The sequence below is a fragment of the Pseudorasbora parva genome, chromosome 18 (assembly GCF_024679245.1).
Source record: "Pseudorasbora parva isolate DD20220531a chromosome 18, ASM2467924v1, whole genome shotgun sequence".
Lineage (NCBI taxonomy): Eukaryota > Metazoa > Chordata > Actinopteri > Cypriniformes > Gobionidae > Pseudorasbora > Pseudorasbora parva.
The window spans coordinates 23,678,061-23,694,494 of NC_090189.1; the positions used below are offsets into that span (position 1 = coordinate 23,678,061).

Sequence of the window (16,434 nt, forward strand, 5' to 3'; positions counted from 1 at the left end):
TCACCCCGTAACAAGGTTTATTGCACTGCAGTCAGTCCATTACATTTATGTGGTCAAGTTACAGCCAAAGGAGGAAGTAAACGACGTACTTCGCTTACATTTTGCCGTAATCCATTTATTTAGTCACAGTCCGTATTTCACTGGGGTTTGATCTTGAGTGTTTCATTTAAAGAGCTGCAGGTAAAAAAGGTCATCATTACTGTCTAAAATACTATTGATTATAAATAAAACTACTGTACGTGTGTGTAATGAGCTCACCACACTCATAGAGCTTGTTGATCTTCTGAAAGTCAATGTTAGACATTTCCAGCCTCTGTCCGATCTGCACTGAAGGGTTAGGAATAGGAGTGATGGTTTCCTTCCCATACTGTATGGCGTAGGCTGTCCTGCAAATGGAGGGTGAGAGTGAATTCCCATCAGAATGTACTTTATATATCTGTCCTGAAGCATGATTTCAAAAGTAATATGGGTGAAGTTTTACCTTCCATAATGCATGATGGAATTGTAGTCATAAGGGGTATTTAGATTATTTGTGTCCTTCTTCTGAAAGTTGTATGCGGATGCTGTGCAAGGAAAAACGAGTGTTCATTGTTACTGAGATTTTCATTACGCTAAAATAAAAAGATTTTTTTTAAAAGAGCTCTACAGAATTTGAGATTTGTCCCCGCTCATACACATCATCTAACCTTCTGGAATATTCTCCCAGTTGATCCGGACGTACTGGTCTCTGTCGCTCCTGGTGTGCTCGTGGTGGAACCCCAGAGAATGGATGAGCTCATGCTCAATGAGCCCGTGAGATACACAGCCGTCCACAGACAGAGACACCTGCTGTTTCCCTCCAGATCTCCCTACACTAGACCAACAGCTGTAAACAGAATATATTTAAACACTAAAATTAACTCTTCAAATGTACACTATAAGTTTGGGGTCTGTAAGATTTTGAAAATGTTTTTGAAAGAAGTCTCTTCTCACAAAGGCTTCAATTATTGGATAATACAGTAAAACAGTAATATCGTAAAATATAAAAAAAAAAAAAAAAATCGAAATATTGTTTAAATATAACATTAATTTATAAATGTCTTTACTATCACTTTCGATCAATAGCTTGTTGAATAAACGGACCCCAAACATTTATAAAGTATATTCATTCTTTAGGCGTGGTCAAGCTCACCCTAGCAGGTTCTCAATGCTGAGGTAGTCCACTTGATTGGTTCGTGGCACAAAACGGACGCAGGTTTTTGCAGAGATGCTCTTCATTGCACTTTCGATCAGTGCCTTCTCGTCGTTATCTATCATAATCGTATTAATCCTAATAATGTTATTGGATTTTAATGCTGATCAACACATAAGTTTTTGAATCACTCACAGTAGTCATTAGCAATGGTGTATGGCACTTCAGCCAGTCCAGATGGAGATTTTGGCCATTTGCAGTAGTCATTCAAGCATTTTATGGCATTCCTTGTTTTGGGTAAGGCCATATCTCCCTCCAGAAGTATGTCACTGATCTCTAAATCAAAACAAAGTAGGATCATTTCACACTTTTAAAAATAATATAATGATGTAATTGATTTATTTAATTTAAAAAGACATGTATTTAAACTGTACAAATGACATCTGAAAATATATGTTAACATTTTAATTCATATTAACAGCCAAAATGCGAAAGTTAATTTAAATTTTTACAAAGCTATATATAGCTTTGCAGCTTTACAGTAATAACATGAAAAAGATTCAATAATGCAAACTTAATTTTGGCTGTACTGCAGCTCTAAAAGAAAAAGGTGTTATTATTCATCTGAGTTCAGTTCAGTGTTGATTGATTCAGTTCAAATATATATACTATATTGCCAAAAGTATTGGGACACCCCTCCAAATCACAGAATGCATTTGTTCCAATCACTTCCATGGCCACGGGTGTATAAAACTAAGCACCTAGGCATGCAGAAGCTTCTTCAAACATTTGTGAAAGAAGGAGTCACTCTCAGAAGCTCAGTGAATTTCAAGTTTCAAGTGTAGTACCATGATAGATTTCCCCCTGTGCAATAAGTCTATTTGTGAAATTTCCTCACTACTAAATATTCCACAGTCAACTATAAGTGTTATTATAAGAATTTGGAAGCAATATAAGCCAACAGCAACTCAGCTGTAAAATCACAGCGGGGTCAGGCCATGCTGAGGCGCACAGTCCTCAAAAGTCCCAAACTTTCTGCAGAGTCAGGCCTCCAAACTTTGTGTGGTTTTCAGATTAGCTCAGGTTTAGATGGTAGAGAGCTTCATGAAAGCTTTCAAGAATTACATCACCAACTGCAATGCAAAGCGCTAGATGCAGTGGTGTAAAGCACGCTGCAACTGGACTCTAGAGCAGTGGAGACGTGTTCTCTGGAGTGACGAATCACGATTCCCTGTCTGACAATCCGATGGATGAGTCTGGGTTTCCCTGATTGCATTTTGCCAAGCGTAAAGTTTGGTGGAGGGGGGACAAATGCACTTCTAGAAGAATGGTCAAACATTCCCATAAACACACTCCTAAACCTTGTCGAAAGCCTTCCCAGAAGAGCTGAAGCTGTTATAGTTGCAAAGGATGGGCCAATATCAGATTAAGAATGGGATGTCATTAAAGTTTATGTGCATGTAAAGCCAGGCGTCCCAAAACTTTTGGCAATATAGTGTATATTGTCATAATAAAGTAGTAAATAACTATCACCTTTGTTTGCCTCCAGAATTCTTGATGAAATATCCATATCGTTGTGCTTCTCAGACTGGATATCTAAACAAAGAATGACTAAATTAAACCATGCATTCTTTTAAATATATGTTTTTTTTATTGGTCTAAATCGGTGTTCCTTGGTACCTGGTAAGTATTGCATGCGTTGTATTTGTCTGTAATTAACACAACTGATTCAGATCATTGGCTCATGAAGTAAGAGCCACATGAATCTCTGTTTCAGATACAAAACGTGCAATGTTGTTGGCCACAAGAAGGGTTGAAGGAACTCACCTTGATCAGTGGGCAGCATCTGTGGAAAGAGCAGATACAGAGTAAGTGCGTGAGTACATTTTGAAGTGAAGGTGACATTTTGAATATTCCTCAACGCTGAAAGCTGCAGCTCGTACCATTGCAGGAAAAACTTGAGAGAGATTTAGCAGCACAGCTGAGATGGAGAACAGCAATACACAATTCATTTTCCCTCAATGTTTCTCAAAAAGGATTTCTAACTGAGAGGGGAACTGTGAGGGAGCTGAGCAGGAACTTGTCTTATATATAAACACATCTGGGAGTGTCTAGCATTGGGGATAAGTTTAAAATCAACACCGATCACTTGAAAAGACCTGAATAGCTTCTAGCATGAGGTTACATCAGCCTCACCCAATACAAATAAGATTATATTTGTTTGTTTCAGATTTACACTAAAACAACCACTTTAAGCCTCGGCGATCGTGCAGTTTTGATGACGATAAAGTTATTCTTTCAGATGGCCATATTGTTGTATTAATTTCCAAGAGTCTATATAAGAGCTAAAAGTTCATTTTATGTACACTTTTTAAAAGCAGCAAATCATCATATTAGAACAATTTCTGAAAGATCTTGTGTTAGTGACTGAACTAATGATGCTGAAAATTCAGCTTTGCCATCACAGGAATAAATTACGTTTTAAAATGTAATAACATTTTATAATATTTGATTTTATAGTATTTTGCCAATGCAGTATTTTTGACAAATAAATGCAGTCTTGGTGACTTTTGAACATTAGTAATATAAAAAGTTAATGCTAATAAAACTACACAGAATGCTTCAAACCCCATATACTGAAATATATACACTGCTCAAATTTACTGAAAAGAATACTAATCTTAGACAATACATTCCCACTATTTGTTGTGTTGCTTAAAAGATGTCAAGCAATCATGTTGATCAATTGTTTTATAATGCATTTTCATCATGTTTTCTAAGATCAGCTGCAAAAAACTAGGCTAAACTTAATCGCTAAAATTAATATGGCCTCTAAAATGAACACGCCGCATTTGTGCATGAAACAGATCAAACATTATATATAGTCGGAACATTCAGACATTCGGAAAACACTCATTTTGATAGTCCCTTTAACACATTTTGATAACGCTGAACCTATTAGGTTAACTCTTGTTAGCATTCTAACAAGAGTTATAGTAGACATGTTTACAAGTCTGCTATAACTCTTGTTAGAATGGTATTAGTAGACTAGTAGGGTTGGGTTACAGTAATTTGACATGTACTTGCAAAGTTACTTATAGTCAGTAGAATGTCTTTTTGGGGGACCATAAAAAAAGTGTTTTTAGATATTAAACAGGCATATCCCAGATAGCATGGTGACATTGATTCAATGTTGAAATTCCATCAGAATCATCATTTTGGTTGAGGTTGAAATTTCAATGCTAAGTAATATTGGATCAATGTTGAAAATTCAATGCTAACACCATACTGGACCAATGTTGAAAATTCACTGCTAAATAATATTGGATCAATGTTGATAATCCCATGCTTTTCAGTGTTGAAAAGACAAACATTGAATCAATGCTGATGTTTGGTCATCTTATTTCTCCTCTGGTGAGGCTTACGGTCAATCTATATGTCCCATTATTCAACATGTTAAGGAAAGTCCAAATCAATTGGCTACATTTGTGTGAATGTGAGCACATTTATTATCCTCAAAGGATACGATGAGTACACCAACGAGTGTGTGGATTCACAAACAATACATAAATGTAAATTTTGTAATTCTAAGCCTTTCTTTAAATTTTTCTGGAAAAGTTAAAATTGTATGCGTGTTTGATTTCTGACTCTTCCAATAAGAAAGCTGTAAAAACTATGAATCTTTTTAAAAGGTATTATTTTCCTGCTTACTGGCATGTAATGTTGTCATTCTGTGTTTCATGTTATTATAATAAAAAATTTAAAAAAAAATGTTTTTAAAAAACAAAGAACTTCTACCATAAATTTAGTCTATCAGTTTGAAATAAATAAAAATGTAGCCTATTATTATTATTGAAATCATGTAGAATGTACATGCATTTCATTATTTATCTAAAGAATACAGAGTTAATAAAGAGTTTAGAATATGTGTCCCTTTCGAATGCGCCACAATCCAATCCAGCAGGTGGCGGTAATGCACCTTCAAGACATCCACCAATCAACCAAAGCAAGCGCAGCTGAACAGACTTCAATCGCGAAAAAGACACAGGACAACGACCATGTTTTTTAGAGGTAAGTGGCCTACAAAAATATAATTATAAAATTCATCTCAATTTTAATTTAGTGTTTTTATTCATCTTTATGTTTTACAACTTGTGTGCTTCTCCTGAGCGAGTCAGAGTGAACTGCAATGTTAACTAGACAAAAAAGTTTGATGACAAACTTTAAGTTGGCTTGGAAGAGAGTTGATCAGAAAGTTTGAAAAGGTTTGAAATAGTTTAATGAGTTTAAAGTTTAAAATAGTTTAATAAGTTTAAAGTTTAAAATAGTTTGATAAGTTTAAAGTTTAAAATAGTTTAATAAGTTTAAAGTTTAAAATAGTTTAATAAGTTTAAAGTTAGATAGATAGATAGATAGATAGATAGATAGATAGATAGATAGATAGATAGATAGATAGATAGATAGATAGATAGATAGATAGATAGATAGATAGATAGATAGATAGATAGATAGATAGATAGATCTGTATCACACACACACACACACACACACACACACACACACACACACACACACACACACACACACACACACACACACTTACTCACAATTGGTTGCTAGGGTGTTGCTAGGCGGTTGCTAAGGTGTTCTGGGTGGTTGCTAGGGCGTTGCTAGGTGGTTGCTAGGGTGTTCTGGGTGGTTGCTAGGGCATTGCTAGGCAGTTGCTACGGTGTTCTGGGTGGTTGCTAGGTGGTTGCTAGGCGGTTGCTAGGGTGTTCTGGGTGGTTGCTAGGGCGTTGCTAGGCAGTTGCTAGGGTGTTCTGGGTGGTTGCTAGAACGTTGCTAGGTGGTTGCTAGGCGGTTGCTAGGGTGTTCTGGGTGGTTGCTAGGGCGTTGCTAGGTGGTTGCTAGGGTGTTCTGGGTGGTTGCTAGGCGGTTGCTATGGTGTTGTGGGTGGTTGCTATGACGTTGCTATGTGGTTGCTAGGGTATTCTGGGTGGTTGCTATGGAGTGGCAGCATCCCATAATGATACCCCAAAATCACCTTGCCAGTACGCATTATATAAACCAACCCCCATGTCTCTACGATTTTCTGATGCAGAGTTCTGAACGGTTGCTATGGTACTCTGTTTGGTTGCTATGGAGTGGCTTGGCAGCATCCCATAATGCTACCCCAAAATCACCTTGCCAGTATGAATGATATAAACCAACCCCCATGTCTCTACGATTTTCTGATGCAGAGTTCTGAACAGTTGCTAGGGTACTCTGTTTGGTTGCTATGGAGTGGCTTGGCAGCATCCCATAATGATTCCCCAAAATCCCCTTGCCTATATGAATGATATAAACCAACCCCGTGTCTCTATGATGTTCAGATGTGAAGATATACACTGTGGATTTGGGTTGTTAGGGTGCTCGATAATGGTTGCTAGGGCGTGGCTAGGAAGTGTTGAAGTTGATTTGTGATTGGCTGTTGATGCCCTGAGTCAATCAAACCCACCCTCATGTTTCTATGACACTCCTAACCAGAGATATAACTTTGATCTATTTCAATTGAAGTCTATGGGATTGGTTGCTAGGGAGCTCTAAACGGTTGCTAGGGCGGGGCTTAATAGCATCATCATGATCCTGAGATAGTGATTGGTTGTCTGAGTAGATTGGGCCCACCCCCTTGTCTCTGTGAGTCTGTGAGTCTGAGCTATGCTCAATACAAAATCCCTATGGGATTTACCATTGAATGAGAATGGATAGATGAGTTTAAATGAGAGATAGATGAGTTTAAATGATAGATAGAGTTTAAATGATAGATAGATGAGTTTAAATGAGAGATAGATGAGTTTAAATGATAGATAGATGAGTTTAAATGATAGATAGATGAGTTTAAATGAGAGATAGATGAGTTTAAATGAGAGAGAGATGGTTTTAAATGAGAGAGAGATGAGTTTAAATGATAGATAGATAGATAGATAGATAGATAGATAGATAGATAGATAGATAGATAGATAGATAGATAGATAGATAGATAGATAGATAGATAGATAGATAGATAGATAGATAGATAGATAGATAGATAGATAGATAGATAGAGAGATGAGTTAAATGAGTGTCAGTAGTTTATTGAATGTCAGTTTGAAAATCTGAACATTCCGTCAATGAAAGTCAATGGGAGTTTTTCCGAGTTTTGGGAGTCATTTTTAGGAGAACCGTGAGTCGGATCAGTCTGAAAAGATATAGCAACTCGAGTCAGAACAGTCTGAGAGTCTGAGCCGAGTTTGGAGTTTGAGGAGTTAAAGCTCTAGGAGGAGTTAGAGTTGCAAATTTAGTCTCAGAAGAAGAATAATAATAAGTTTATTAAGAATATCAGTAAGTTGGCTCTTCCAAGCCAACTTAATAATAGTCACATGAGCGCCCTCGTAAGTTACACAACCAAAGGCCAGGATAATCTTAATACATTGAGTTTCAGTTTGTTTTTCACCAAACCATATCATATTTGTAATTTTTTTTCTTAAGATTGGCATACACTATGAATTGTGTCCAAATTCTGACTCGTGCAACTCTTTTTTTTTTCTTTTTTTTTTTGAAACGGTGCTGCACATGCATTCATTGACTTGTGAGTCGATCCTATTTGATTCATTTGGATTTTGAGACCATATAGGATCGACTCACAAGTCAATGAATGCATGCGCGGCGCGGATCCACAAACGTATCTTGCTCGTTGCACACAGATGAATCATTTTGAATCATCCTATATTTGTCCAGTGTATAAACGAGAGGCGATCGGATGGTTAGATGAATTTCTGGCTTGTCAGTAATTGTGTTCGCCACTCGTGAGAGTATCTCACAGCTGAAGCAGAACTAGAACTGATTGACCTGTTAGCGGTGAGGGGAAATACAATCAGCTAGTAGATCTGCTTCAGCTGTACGATATCATCACGAGAGCAGATCACAATGACATCATTACAGTTTAATCTTTAATGCAGCAAGAAAAAAAGAAAAGAGTGAGATCTTTAAGTTCTGTAGGCAGCTATATCAAACTGCAGAAATGCAGCAAACTGTTGTGCCTCCAGTTCGTGTTGTAAATGGAAAAAAAAATCTCTTCCAAACCACCATGTAGCCTATACAGGTCCTCTTTTATTTTCTTAATTTAGCTATTTGGTCATTCATTTACTTGTTTCATTTTCACACTTTATTTATTTACTATTAAATACAATTATATTATTAGATAAAACGCCGGATATATTCACTTTGCTTTTTCATTCATTGTGTGTCTGCAGGTCCTTTAAAGTCTGTACTAAAATGCATTAAATAGTCCTGAATTTAATGTTACCGTGTTTTAACTGGGATATCAAGATTTTGATAAAATTTAAAGTTTCACTTCATTTTGTAGTAGGCTATATTTGTAATGTATAATTAATCACATTTCCAAATATTTACTAACTTCTTGTTGTTTTAGATGCCGTGAATGCTGATAATAAGAGGCATCAGAGTTTATTTTTGCTGGGACAGTGCAGAACTGGCTCCATTACATCCTGAAAGGCTTCGGGGCATTGCTCATGGTGGAACCCCCTTGAGTTTGGAGTATTATTCTTTCTTCTACCTTCTTTCTTTCAGTAGTACTGTGTCATTTCTGTATTTATAGGCAAGTTTACATTTGTATTTACTTCCATTTTGCAGATGCAAGTTGTCATGTTTTTTCAGGCTCTTCTCATTTGTGTCATAAATTCAGATGTAATTGTTTTAAGTCAATGTGAGATTTCCTGTTGTAACTGTGGGGGCATAAATAAAGACATTTGCATCTAAACTGAAGGATGTTGTTTACTTTGAGTGACTTTTTAATGCAAAATCATATCGACTGCAGCCACACATGGTCTCTGATTAAAATGAATAAAATAACGAGACAAATTAACTGGCATAAAATCCTGCTGTACATAAAGCAAGATTGATCTATTTTTCATTGTTGAAATAACATTTTTTCCCGGTGCAAACCTGATGAAAAATCAATGTTATATTTCAATATTGATTCAATGATATTTTGATTGATGCATTAACATTGATTCAACATTGATTCACTTAAATAAGTGGTTTAATTTTAGTTGGAAAACTTTTGATTTTAAGCCCATCTTGATCTATTTTTCATCGTTGAAATAACATTATTTCAGGGTGCAAACCTGATGAAAAATCAACATTCTCAACATTGACATCTCAACATTGATTCAATGATATTTTAGTTGATGCATTAACATTGATTCAACGCTGATTCACTGTTTGTCTGCTATCTGGGATTAGTGAGAGTTAGTTAAAGGTGTCATGAACTGGCTTTTTTCATTCAAAAACATAACTAATAAGTAATAGGCTATTTTCTACACTGGTTTTGCCTGTTGACGTGCTTACGTTTTGGTCTGGAAAACACATAGCCCTGGGACGTTGGGCTTTACGAGCCCCCCTGGCCCATAACATATCCAATCTAATCTGTTCTGAACCCGAATTGTAATGAACCAACAAATAAAGGATTCTCCAGCCTGTGTCAGTGTGTAAGGTATTTCTGTTAGACACGAACACATAATCAGTACGTTCTGTAACAATACAAAACATAAACGCCCGGCCACGGCTAGGATTGGATAAGATTTGCGTATTTAATGAGCTTCTGCTCCCCTGTCAGAGGGAGAGATTGTTTTGAAAGCGGCCCGGAATTATTTTCTGATTGGGCTCAGTGTCAAAACGTTTTTATCAAACAAACACAATGATTTATCTCTCATCCACCCACAACGATTTTTTTATTACTTGGCCCGATTGGTGGATATAAGCATGAACCACACACACGTGCTCTGCAAACACAACGGAGAACAAGAAATGAATGTTACTTCACTATTTAAGATTCTCCGGCCTGCGGACGTGTTTACGTTTTGGTTGCCCGTCTGGAAAACACATAGACCCGGAACGTTGGGCTTTCTGAGCCCTGGGAGTCTGTCACGTACATATAATCAATACGACCTGTAACAATGCAATACTATCACATATAAAAAACATGTTTTACTCACATAAGTGTGCTGCACCATTCTTGTTGTATCCAATATAGAAAGCACAGCATTGTGTTTTAATCTCAATATGTCTGCAAATCCAGTGTCGACCTGTGTCTTGTTTACAAACGATTATCTTGCTAACATCAGCATGTTTATTGCTCGATAACGTGATCAGTTTAGTCCACGAGTCGGTGGACGGGGCTACAGAAGCAGCATACACATAGAGGCAGCGTTTCCTCCTTCTAATACGTCATTGATTTGTGATCGACCGATATATCACATTCCCGATATTTTTCCCAGTATTTAAGCACTTTCCCGTAATCGATAATCGGTTTTGTAATATCGGATTTCCCGATAAATCGCGCCATCTTGTGGACGTTTTGAGAATTGCATACAAGCTCGCCATTAAAGCTACACTGTGTAACTTTTTTTGTTTATTCTTAGCGAAAAACAATTCGTTCTTTCAAAAATATATGTGCTCATTAATGTATATTTACTTCTTTCAAGTAATAAAGTATTCTCGTAAGTTTATAATATGCGATTGAAAATACATACAGGTGAGGGGTGCGAATGCCGGTCGCCATGTTGCCCCTCCATTTTGAAAGTACATTAGCCAAAGATATAAATCCTCACGTAGACCCATAATAATAATAATTTTAATTTGTACCTGTGCTCTTCCTACTTGTATAACAACTTAACAAGTAAGAAATATAGATAAATTGTTATCAGTTTGCACTGCATCAGTTATGAATTATAGATTAATCCTTATTAAAGGTACTGAAGTTATTTAGTCAAGAGCAGAGCATATTTAGTGAGCAATTACTTTAGTTCTTTACATTGTCATTATAAGTGGTTACTGTCCCTTTAAAAGATCTTCCGCTGACACACATGATATGGATGTGAGATGCTGAAGTTGCAGTTACAAAACGCGTGACTGGCCCCCACCTGCTCCTCTTCAGACAAATTAAATTTGCTGTCCCATTGATCACGGTATTTACATGAGGGTTTTGGTTTTTTGGCAGGAGTGCCTTCCGTCTTACGTATTTACGTCCATCATCCATTTCTGTTTTGTTTTTTCCTGCATTCTCACTCGTCATCTGAGCTCACACACTAGCCTCGCGATAACGGCAACCTACAGTACAGTAGGCCACTGCAGATGGCAGTTATCACGAGGCTAGTTACAGAGCTCAGATTGGAAATGTTTTTGTTTTTTTCCTCCGGGATTATTATTTTTTAATAATGCAGGTTAAAATATATAACAGGAATATTTACAGGAAAATACTAATACGCAGGACGGCGGGAAAGTATTAAAAAAGCGCTCGTCATCAGCATTTCATAGACTGACACAAACATTAATTTTGATACCGTACTAGATAAGATCAACTCTGTAAGAAAAATAAACAAACCCGCGAGTATAGCTATTACAATGTTTACATATTCCAGAGAATTTTCACTCTTTTTTCTATTAAACACATAAACCTTTTAAAACTGTAGTTTAAAATGAATGTTTATATTTATGCTCATAGTTATGGGGATTTGATAGACTCAACTCTCATTTATGTTCTCCATTTGAAAACATTACTTTATAAATGTAGTTTGCCTGTTGTTGGCTGTAGCCTATTTATAAATAAAAAGGTGAAACAGCATTAATGTTAAAAAGACTTTGTATTGAATTAACAAACAAAAATTTTTTTTTGTCAGACTATATATTTATGTAAATGTTTTGTTCTGTATGTAAGGGAGTGAAACTGCAAAAATTACAGTGTTTAAAAAGCTTAGTTCAGTGCTGTTGCTGTATTTGTAAAAAAAAAAACAGAAATAACACAATAAATAAATAAATAAATATCGGTTCTGTATATCGGTTATCGGCACATAAACATGCAAATAATCGGTATCAGCTATAAAATCATATGAGCCTTGTTTTCTGGGCCTGGTGTCTATAAAAATTATTTTACTAACCAGGAAGTTTTCTGATCTGAAAATTACAGGATAATATTATATTACCAAGACCTTTATCAAAGTCTTAAGGAAAAGTTGATTTCTCAATTCATCACCCTTTAACATGTAGTTGCAAAGTTATAGTCAACAGAATGTTCGGACCATCAAAACGTGTTATCCATTCAATTGATGTGTTATTCAAAAACAAACTAACAAAACATTCATTATGGATAACAGCTGAAACATCTTGAGCAACTGTGAAGGAAACAAATGTAATCCGACTCAGTGGGTGAGGTTGCCATAATCCTGTGCTGAAAGCTTACCTTAAAACCCTGTGAAGTGCTGAAATAAGACTTCAAGCTTTTCAGTTAACTCTGCTAAGTCTGTTCAGACAAATCCAAATGACTTGCTTGAAAACTTTAGTCCCCATTCACTGTAATCGTATGTTTTTAATTGCAATTAATTCATTTATTTGTATTTTTAATTTTGTGCATTCTTCTTTTGTAAACAAAACCACTGAACTGTATAGGAAACCGTCAGTCCTACTTCTGAACCTTCAGAAATAGACAGACAAATGTAGGAGATGTCAAAGTGTATCATTTAAAGTCGCCATGGAACTGAAGTTGCAATAGTCTTTTTATCCTAATTGTAAAAAAATATATCAGTGTGAAATAAATTCTCGAACAAGAAAGAATGTAGGAATGACTTGATTGTGTCCATTGGGAATTAATTGGATCGTCGGATCATTTTGGTTTGCATTGGTCTCATGTGAGTGAGAAGAGAAGTCTGCAAGAAGGAAGGGAAGTTATTTTGATTAAAGTTTACGAGGGCATATGATTAAAATTATATGCACGGATGAATCATTTATAATAAATAGGCAATGTTCCATTAAAAACGGCTTGATCTCATGGTTTCATGGTGACTTTAATTTCTGTGCATGTGGTGGTGATTATGGCGTTCAGGCAGAGGGAGAATAGCCTACAGCATCTGCTTTCATGAGAAATTTAGGTTTGCTATAATGTTTATGCTGGTCAACGGCAGGACAGAAACAAGGCTGCTAAAAATAAAATAAACACAGACAAATTATATTATTGTCTACCATCCTAAATAATTCAGTCAGAGTCACCTTACATTACACAGTGAGCATTACAAAATTATTTGAGCGCTTTGAGAGGCTACTCGTGACCAATATGAGATACAGAAATAAAATGTTTAATACCACGCGTTTGTCACACCTTACTGCGTTTCGATTTCTCGCTGATTATCTTGCCATCACTGCACACTGCTATCGCATTGTTGCCACACTACAGGAGCTTAAACTGGGCCACATGCTCGGATGTCTCAACTTTCGTGCACGGAAACATATGACCTTGTGCGCGAGGACACTGTGCATAGACGTCACTAGTCGGCAGACTGGCACAATCCACTTATCTGCTATTACATCCCCGCTAGATGGCGCTGCCGTGCGTCTGCCTGCTTCCATTATGATGCAATTACAGCATTCTCTTCATTTGAGGGTTGCATTAATTATAGACTACTCTAATCTATACTAAATAAATATGAAGAAAGTTTTGTGTTGCGTTTAAATCGAAATGGTTAAGCAATCAAAAGCAGATTATACTAATGGGCTATCATCCAGTTAGGCCTATTAGGAATAATAACCAAACCTCATACACCCCTTTTACCAAAGACAAAACAACAAAGGGTAATTTATGAAATACCTCTCCAGAAGTTTCTCTCACATTTAAAATAACCAATACTATAGAAGTGTGGGAATACACTACAGTGCATTGTTTTGGCTGAAATATTTTCCCCCCAGATGATTTTGTGTGCGTTTCATTGGGAGTTTGTTAAAAAGGAAACGAAGGTGTTAATTTAACATGAGAATGATGCAGTGTCCCCTTTACTGCTCATAGCCTTCACCTCCCAGCTGTTGTCTTTTTGAGGCTATTATATTTGGGTTGCTCCCACCTGTTTCTGGGGTCATGACCTCTGTCCGCATTCCAGAGCACCGAGGTGTGACCTTTTGTGGCAGAGCCATAAACCAAATTTACACAAAAGCCTCTGTCGAAAAAGACCTCGTGTAGGCTACTCCGTAAAAGTTGTAAAAGCATCTACCAAACTGTGATAGGGCCGTTCAGGCGAGGGCATGTGAGGAGACGTGGCGTAAAGGAGCTCCGTGTGAGGAGCTTCAGAAAGAAACAGAATGCGCCAGCGCGCAGCTCGTGCTGAAATGCAGCGCTTGCTGCGTCGGGGAATGACCTTGAAATCAAGGTCGCGTGTACGTTCTCAATGACAACGGGAACACTAGCGCTTCCTGTTTCCTTTTTTAATCGTGCTTCATGCAGCGCGCGGTTGTTACCATGCATATACACCACACGCTCATTTTGTTCTTGTTAAGTGTCCATTAACGTCTCAATTAATTAAAAAACCAGACAGGTTTCAGTCATGCTGTCTGAGGAAGAGCATTCCTAAAATAGACCACTGTAGCCTAATAATTCCCTTAACACGGGACTCTTTTCCGTTACAGCTGCGCGTCTTTGAGGCGCACGCTCTTTTTCTCTCAGCTCTGTGCATGTGCTGTGATCCGGTTACGCGGATTGTAGTCTCTCCTTCTTTCTCTCCTTTCCTCTATCCGCAGTCACGGTGAACTCTGCGCCGCTGGCTCACAGCCCAAAACTGTTGTAGGAACCAGCTGACTATGGGAGGCCTAGAGCAGTGAGTTGGGTCAGTGTCACAAGACCGAGCGGACTGACATTTTCCATGCCATCTACAGCGATGTTTGATTTACAGCTCTGCCTTTTATGCTTAATGGAGCAAACGCATTCTGTCGCATTACGGACTCGTTTTTTTCCTAGATCGGAACGTATAGGGACGACACTTCCTATATTTTACCTTCTACCATCAACCTAATATAAGCACTTATAAAACATAAAGACATCGAAACGAACACTGACTTACAAAAACACACGAAAACAACTTAAAATGTAACAAACGCAGCCTGTAGCCTACAACAGCCTAACAAAATACGAACTTATGTAAATTATAATGTGCCTACTTAATGTAGCCTAACATAGAATGTATTGTGCCATAAATACAGCCTATATCCGTTATCCACATGGTTTAGTGTAGAATCCGTGCATTAAACAAATATGAATTTATGATTTCCCTTAAATAGGCTATAGCTAATTGATTACAAACGTGTAGGCTACGCGAATGAATCTTTAAACTATGTGTTGGGTAAGGTCATTCGGTTGACATTAAATCGCAATTATCTTTGAAAAGGGTGTCACATGTTTTAAGTTCGCTTTATAAATAGACTAATTAAAATAACTACTGCGTAACAGAAATGCATAAGGATTAGGCTTGACTAGAAACCGAGCTTTATAGTTTGCATGCTTTATTGGTTACAGCTTTGATGAGCCCTGTGGAAAGGTTGAATTGTTAGTCACGAATAATAGGCTACAGTTATTAATGGCCTCCACTGTTTTTACACCAAGCTTTGTTTGTTTAATTTACCCCCTCAATCGGTTACCAAAATAGCCCGGCATGATGTAAGAAATCTGAATAAATGCTTCGGATATTAGATCAAAAGTGTGTGTAACCTCGTGAGTCACACATACAGTAGGTCAATTCCTCTTTATTGTTTAAAGCGCTGCTGCTGCCGCTTGTGACGAAGGCGCGAGGACGCGTGATTGGAAGCGGGAGCGGACGTAACGGAGAAACAGCAGACGCAAGAGCAGAGAGGGAGGAGAAACAACGAGGATATACGTAACCGGGATCTCAGCTGTATTAGCGGAAGACAGGATTCAGGCTTCCAGTGACAACCGAAACAGCAATATGGGGAACTAGTCCAGTGAAGAGCGAATCAAATATGGATTAAACATACGCGCTTTCTCAATTGACTGCACTCGCGCCGCCATTCATTCAAATTATCGAGTAGTTGCATTGATTTTATGTCACATAGTAGCCTATACCTTATCGTAATACAGCACTAGAATTGCTAAGTAAGGTAGCCCACTTTAGCAAATAGGCAGAGTATCCGCTCCTTTAAACCCGCTTGTAGGACAAGACACATAGCCTGTGTCATAGTCTATATTAAATATCGGATTGACTGTTTTGCTCAAGGTTTTTTGGCTGTTTTCGAGGCACCAGCAATGTTCTCTGAAATACTGGTAAGTGTTCATCCAACCGGCACCCAGCAACGCATTATGCACCTTTATTTTGTGCGAGTACATAGACATTTAATGTTAATGCGCGTGTTTTGAACCTGTCTGATAATCAAGATTCTGTCGTCATGCAGACTTT

General features: G+C 37.4%; 2 protein-coding genes across 13 annotated transcripts in view; one reads left to right on the forward strand and one right to left on the reverse strand.

Moving 5' to 3' along the window:
- LOC137046652 (hatching enzyme 1.2-like) overlaps window positions 1–16,434 on the reverse strand; it is a 23,817-nt gene continuing 7,383 nt past the window's right edge. For 7 of the 12 annotated variants that reach the window (XM_067423957.1, XM_067423963.1, XM_067423964.1 and 4 more), the window contains exons 2-8: window positions 2,999–3,017; window positions 2,705–2,767; window positions 1,367–1,507; window positions 1,172–1,289; window positions 687–865; window positions 482–563; window positions 1–386 (exon numbers count right to left, since the gene is read on the reverse strand). In XM_067423957.1, coding sequence (XP_067280058.1) covers window positions 212–386; window positions 482–563; window positions 687–865; window positions 1,172–1,289; window positions 1,367–1,507; window positions 2,705–2,767; window positions 2,999–3,017 — 777 coding nt within the window. In that variant the 3' untranslated portion in view covers window positions 1–211. Of the gene's footprint in view, window positions 387–481; window positions 564–686; window positions 866–1,171; window positions 1,290–1,366; window positions 1,508–2,704; window positions 2,768–2,851; window positions 2,881–2,998; window positions 3,018–3,114; window positions 4,218–13,361; window positions 13,493–16,434 lie in introns of those variants that run through there. The other 5 variants (XM_067423967.1, XM_067423958.1, XM_067423962.1 and 2 more) reach the window with 5 other exon arrangements.
- The window catches only part of esrra (estrogen-related receptor alpha), a 23,472-nt gene continuing 22,870 nt past the window's right edge, over window positions 15,833–16,434 (forward strand). The window contains exon 1 of the mRNA XM_067423953.1: window positions 15,833–16,301. The gene's annotated coding sequence lies outside the window, so the exon portion shown is untranslated. The remainder of the gene's footprint in view (window positions 16,302–16,434) is intronic.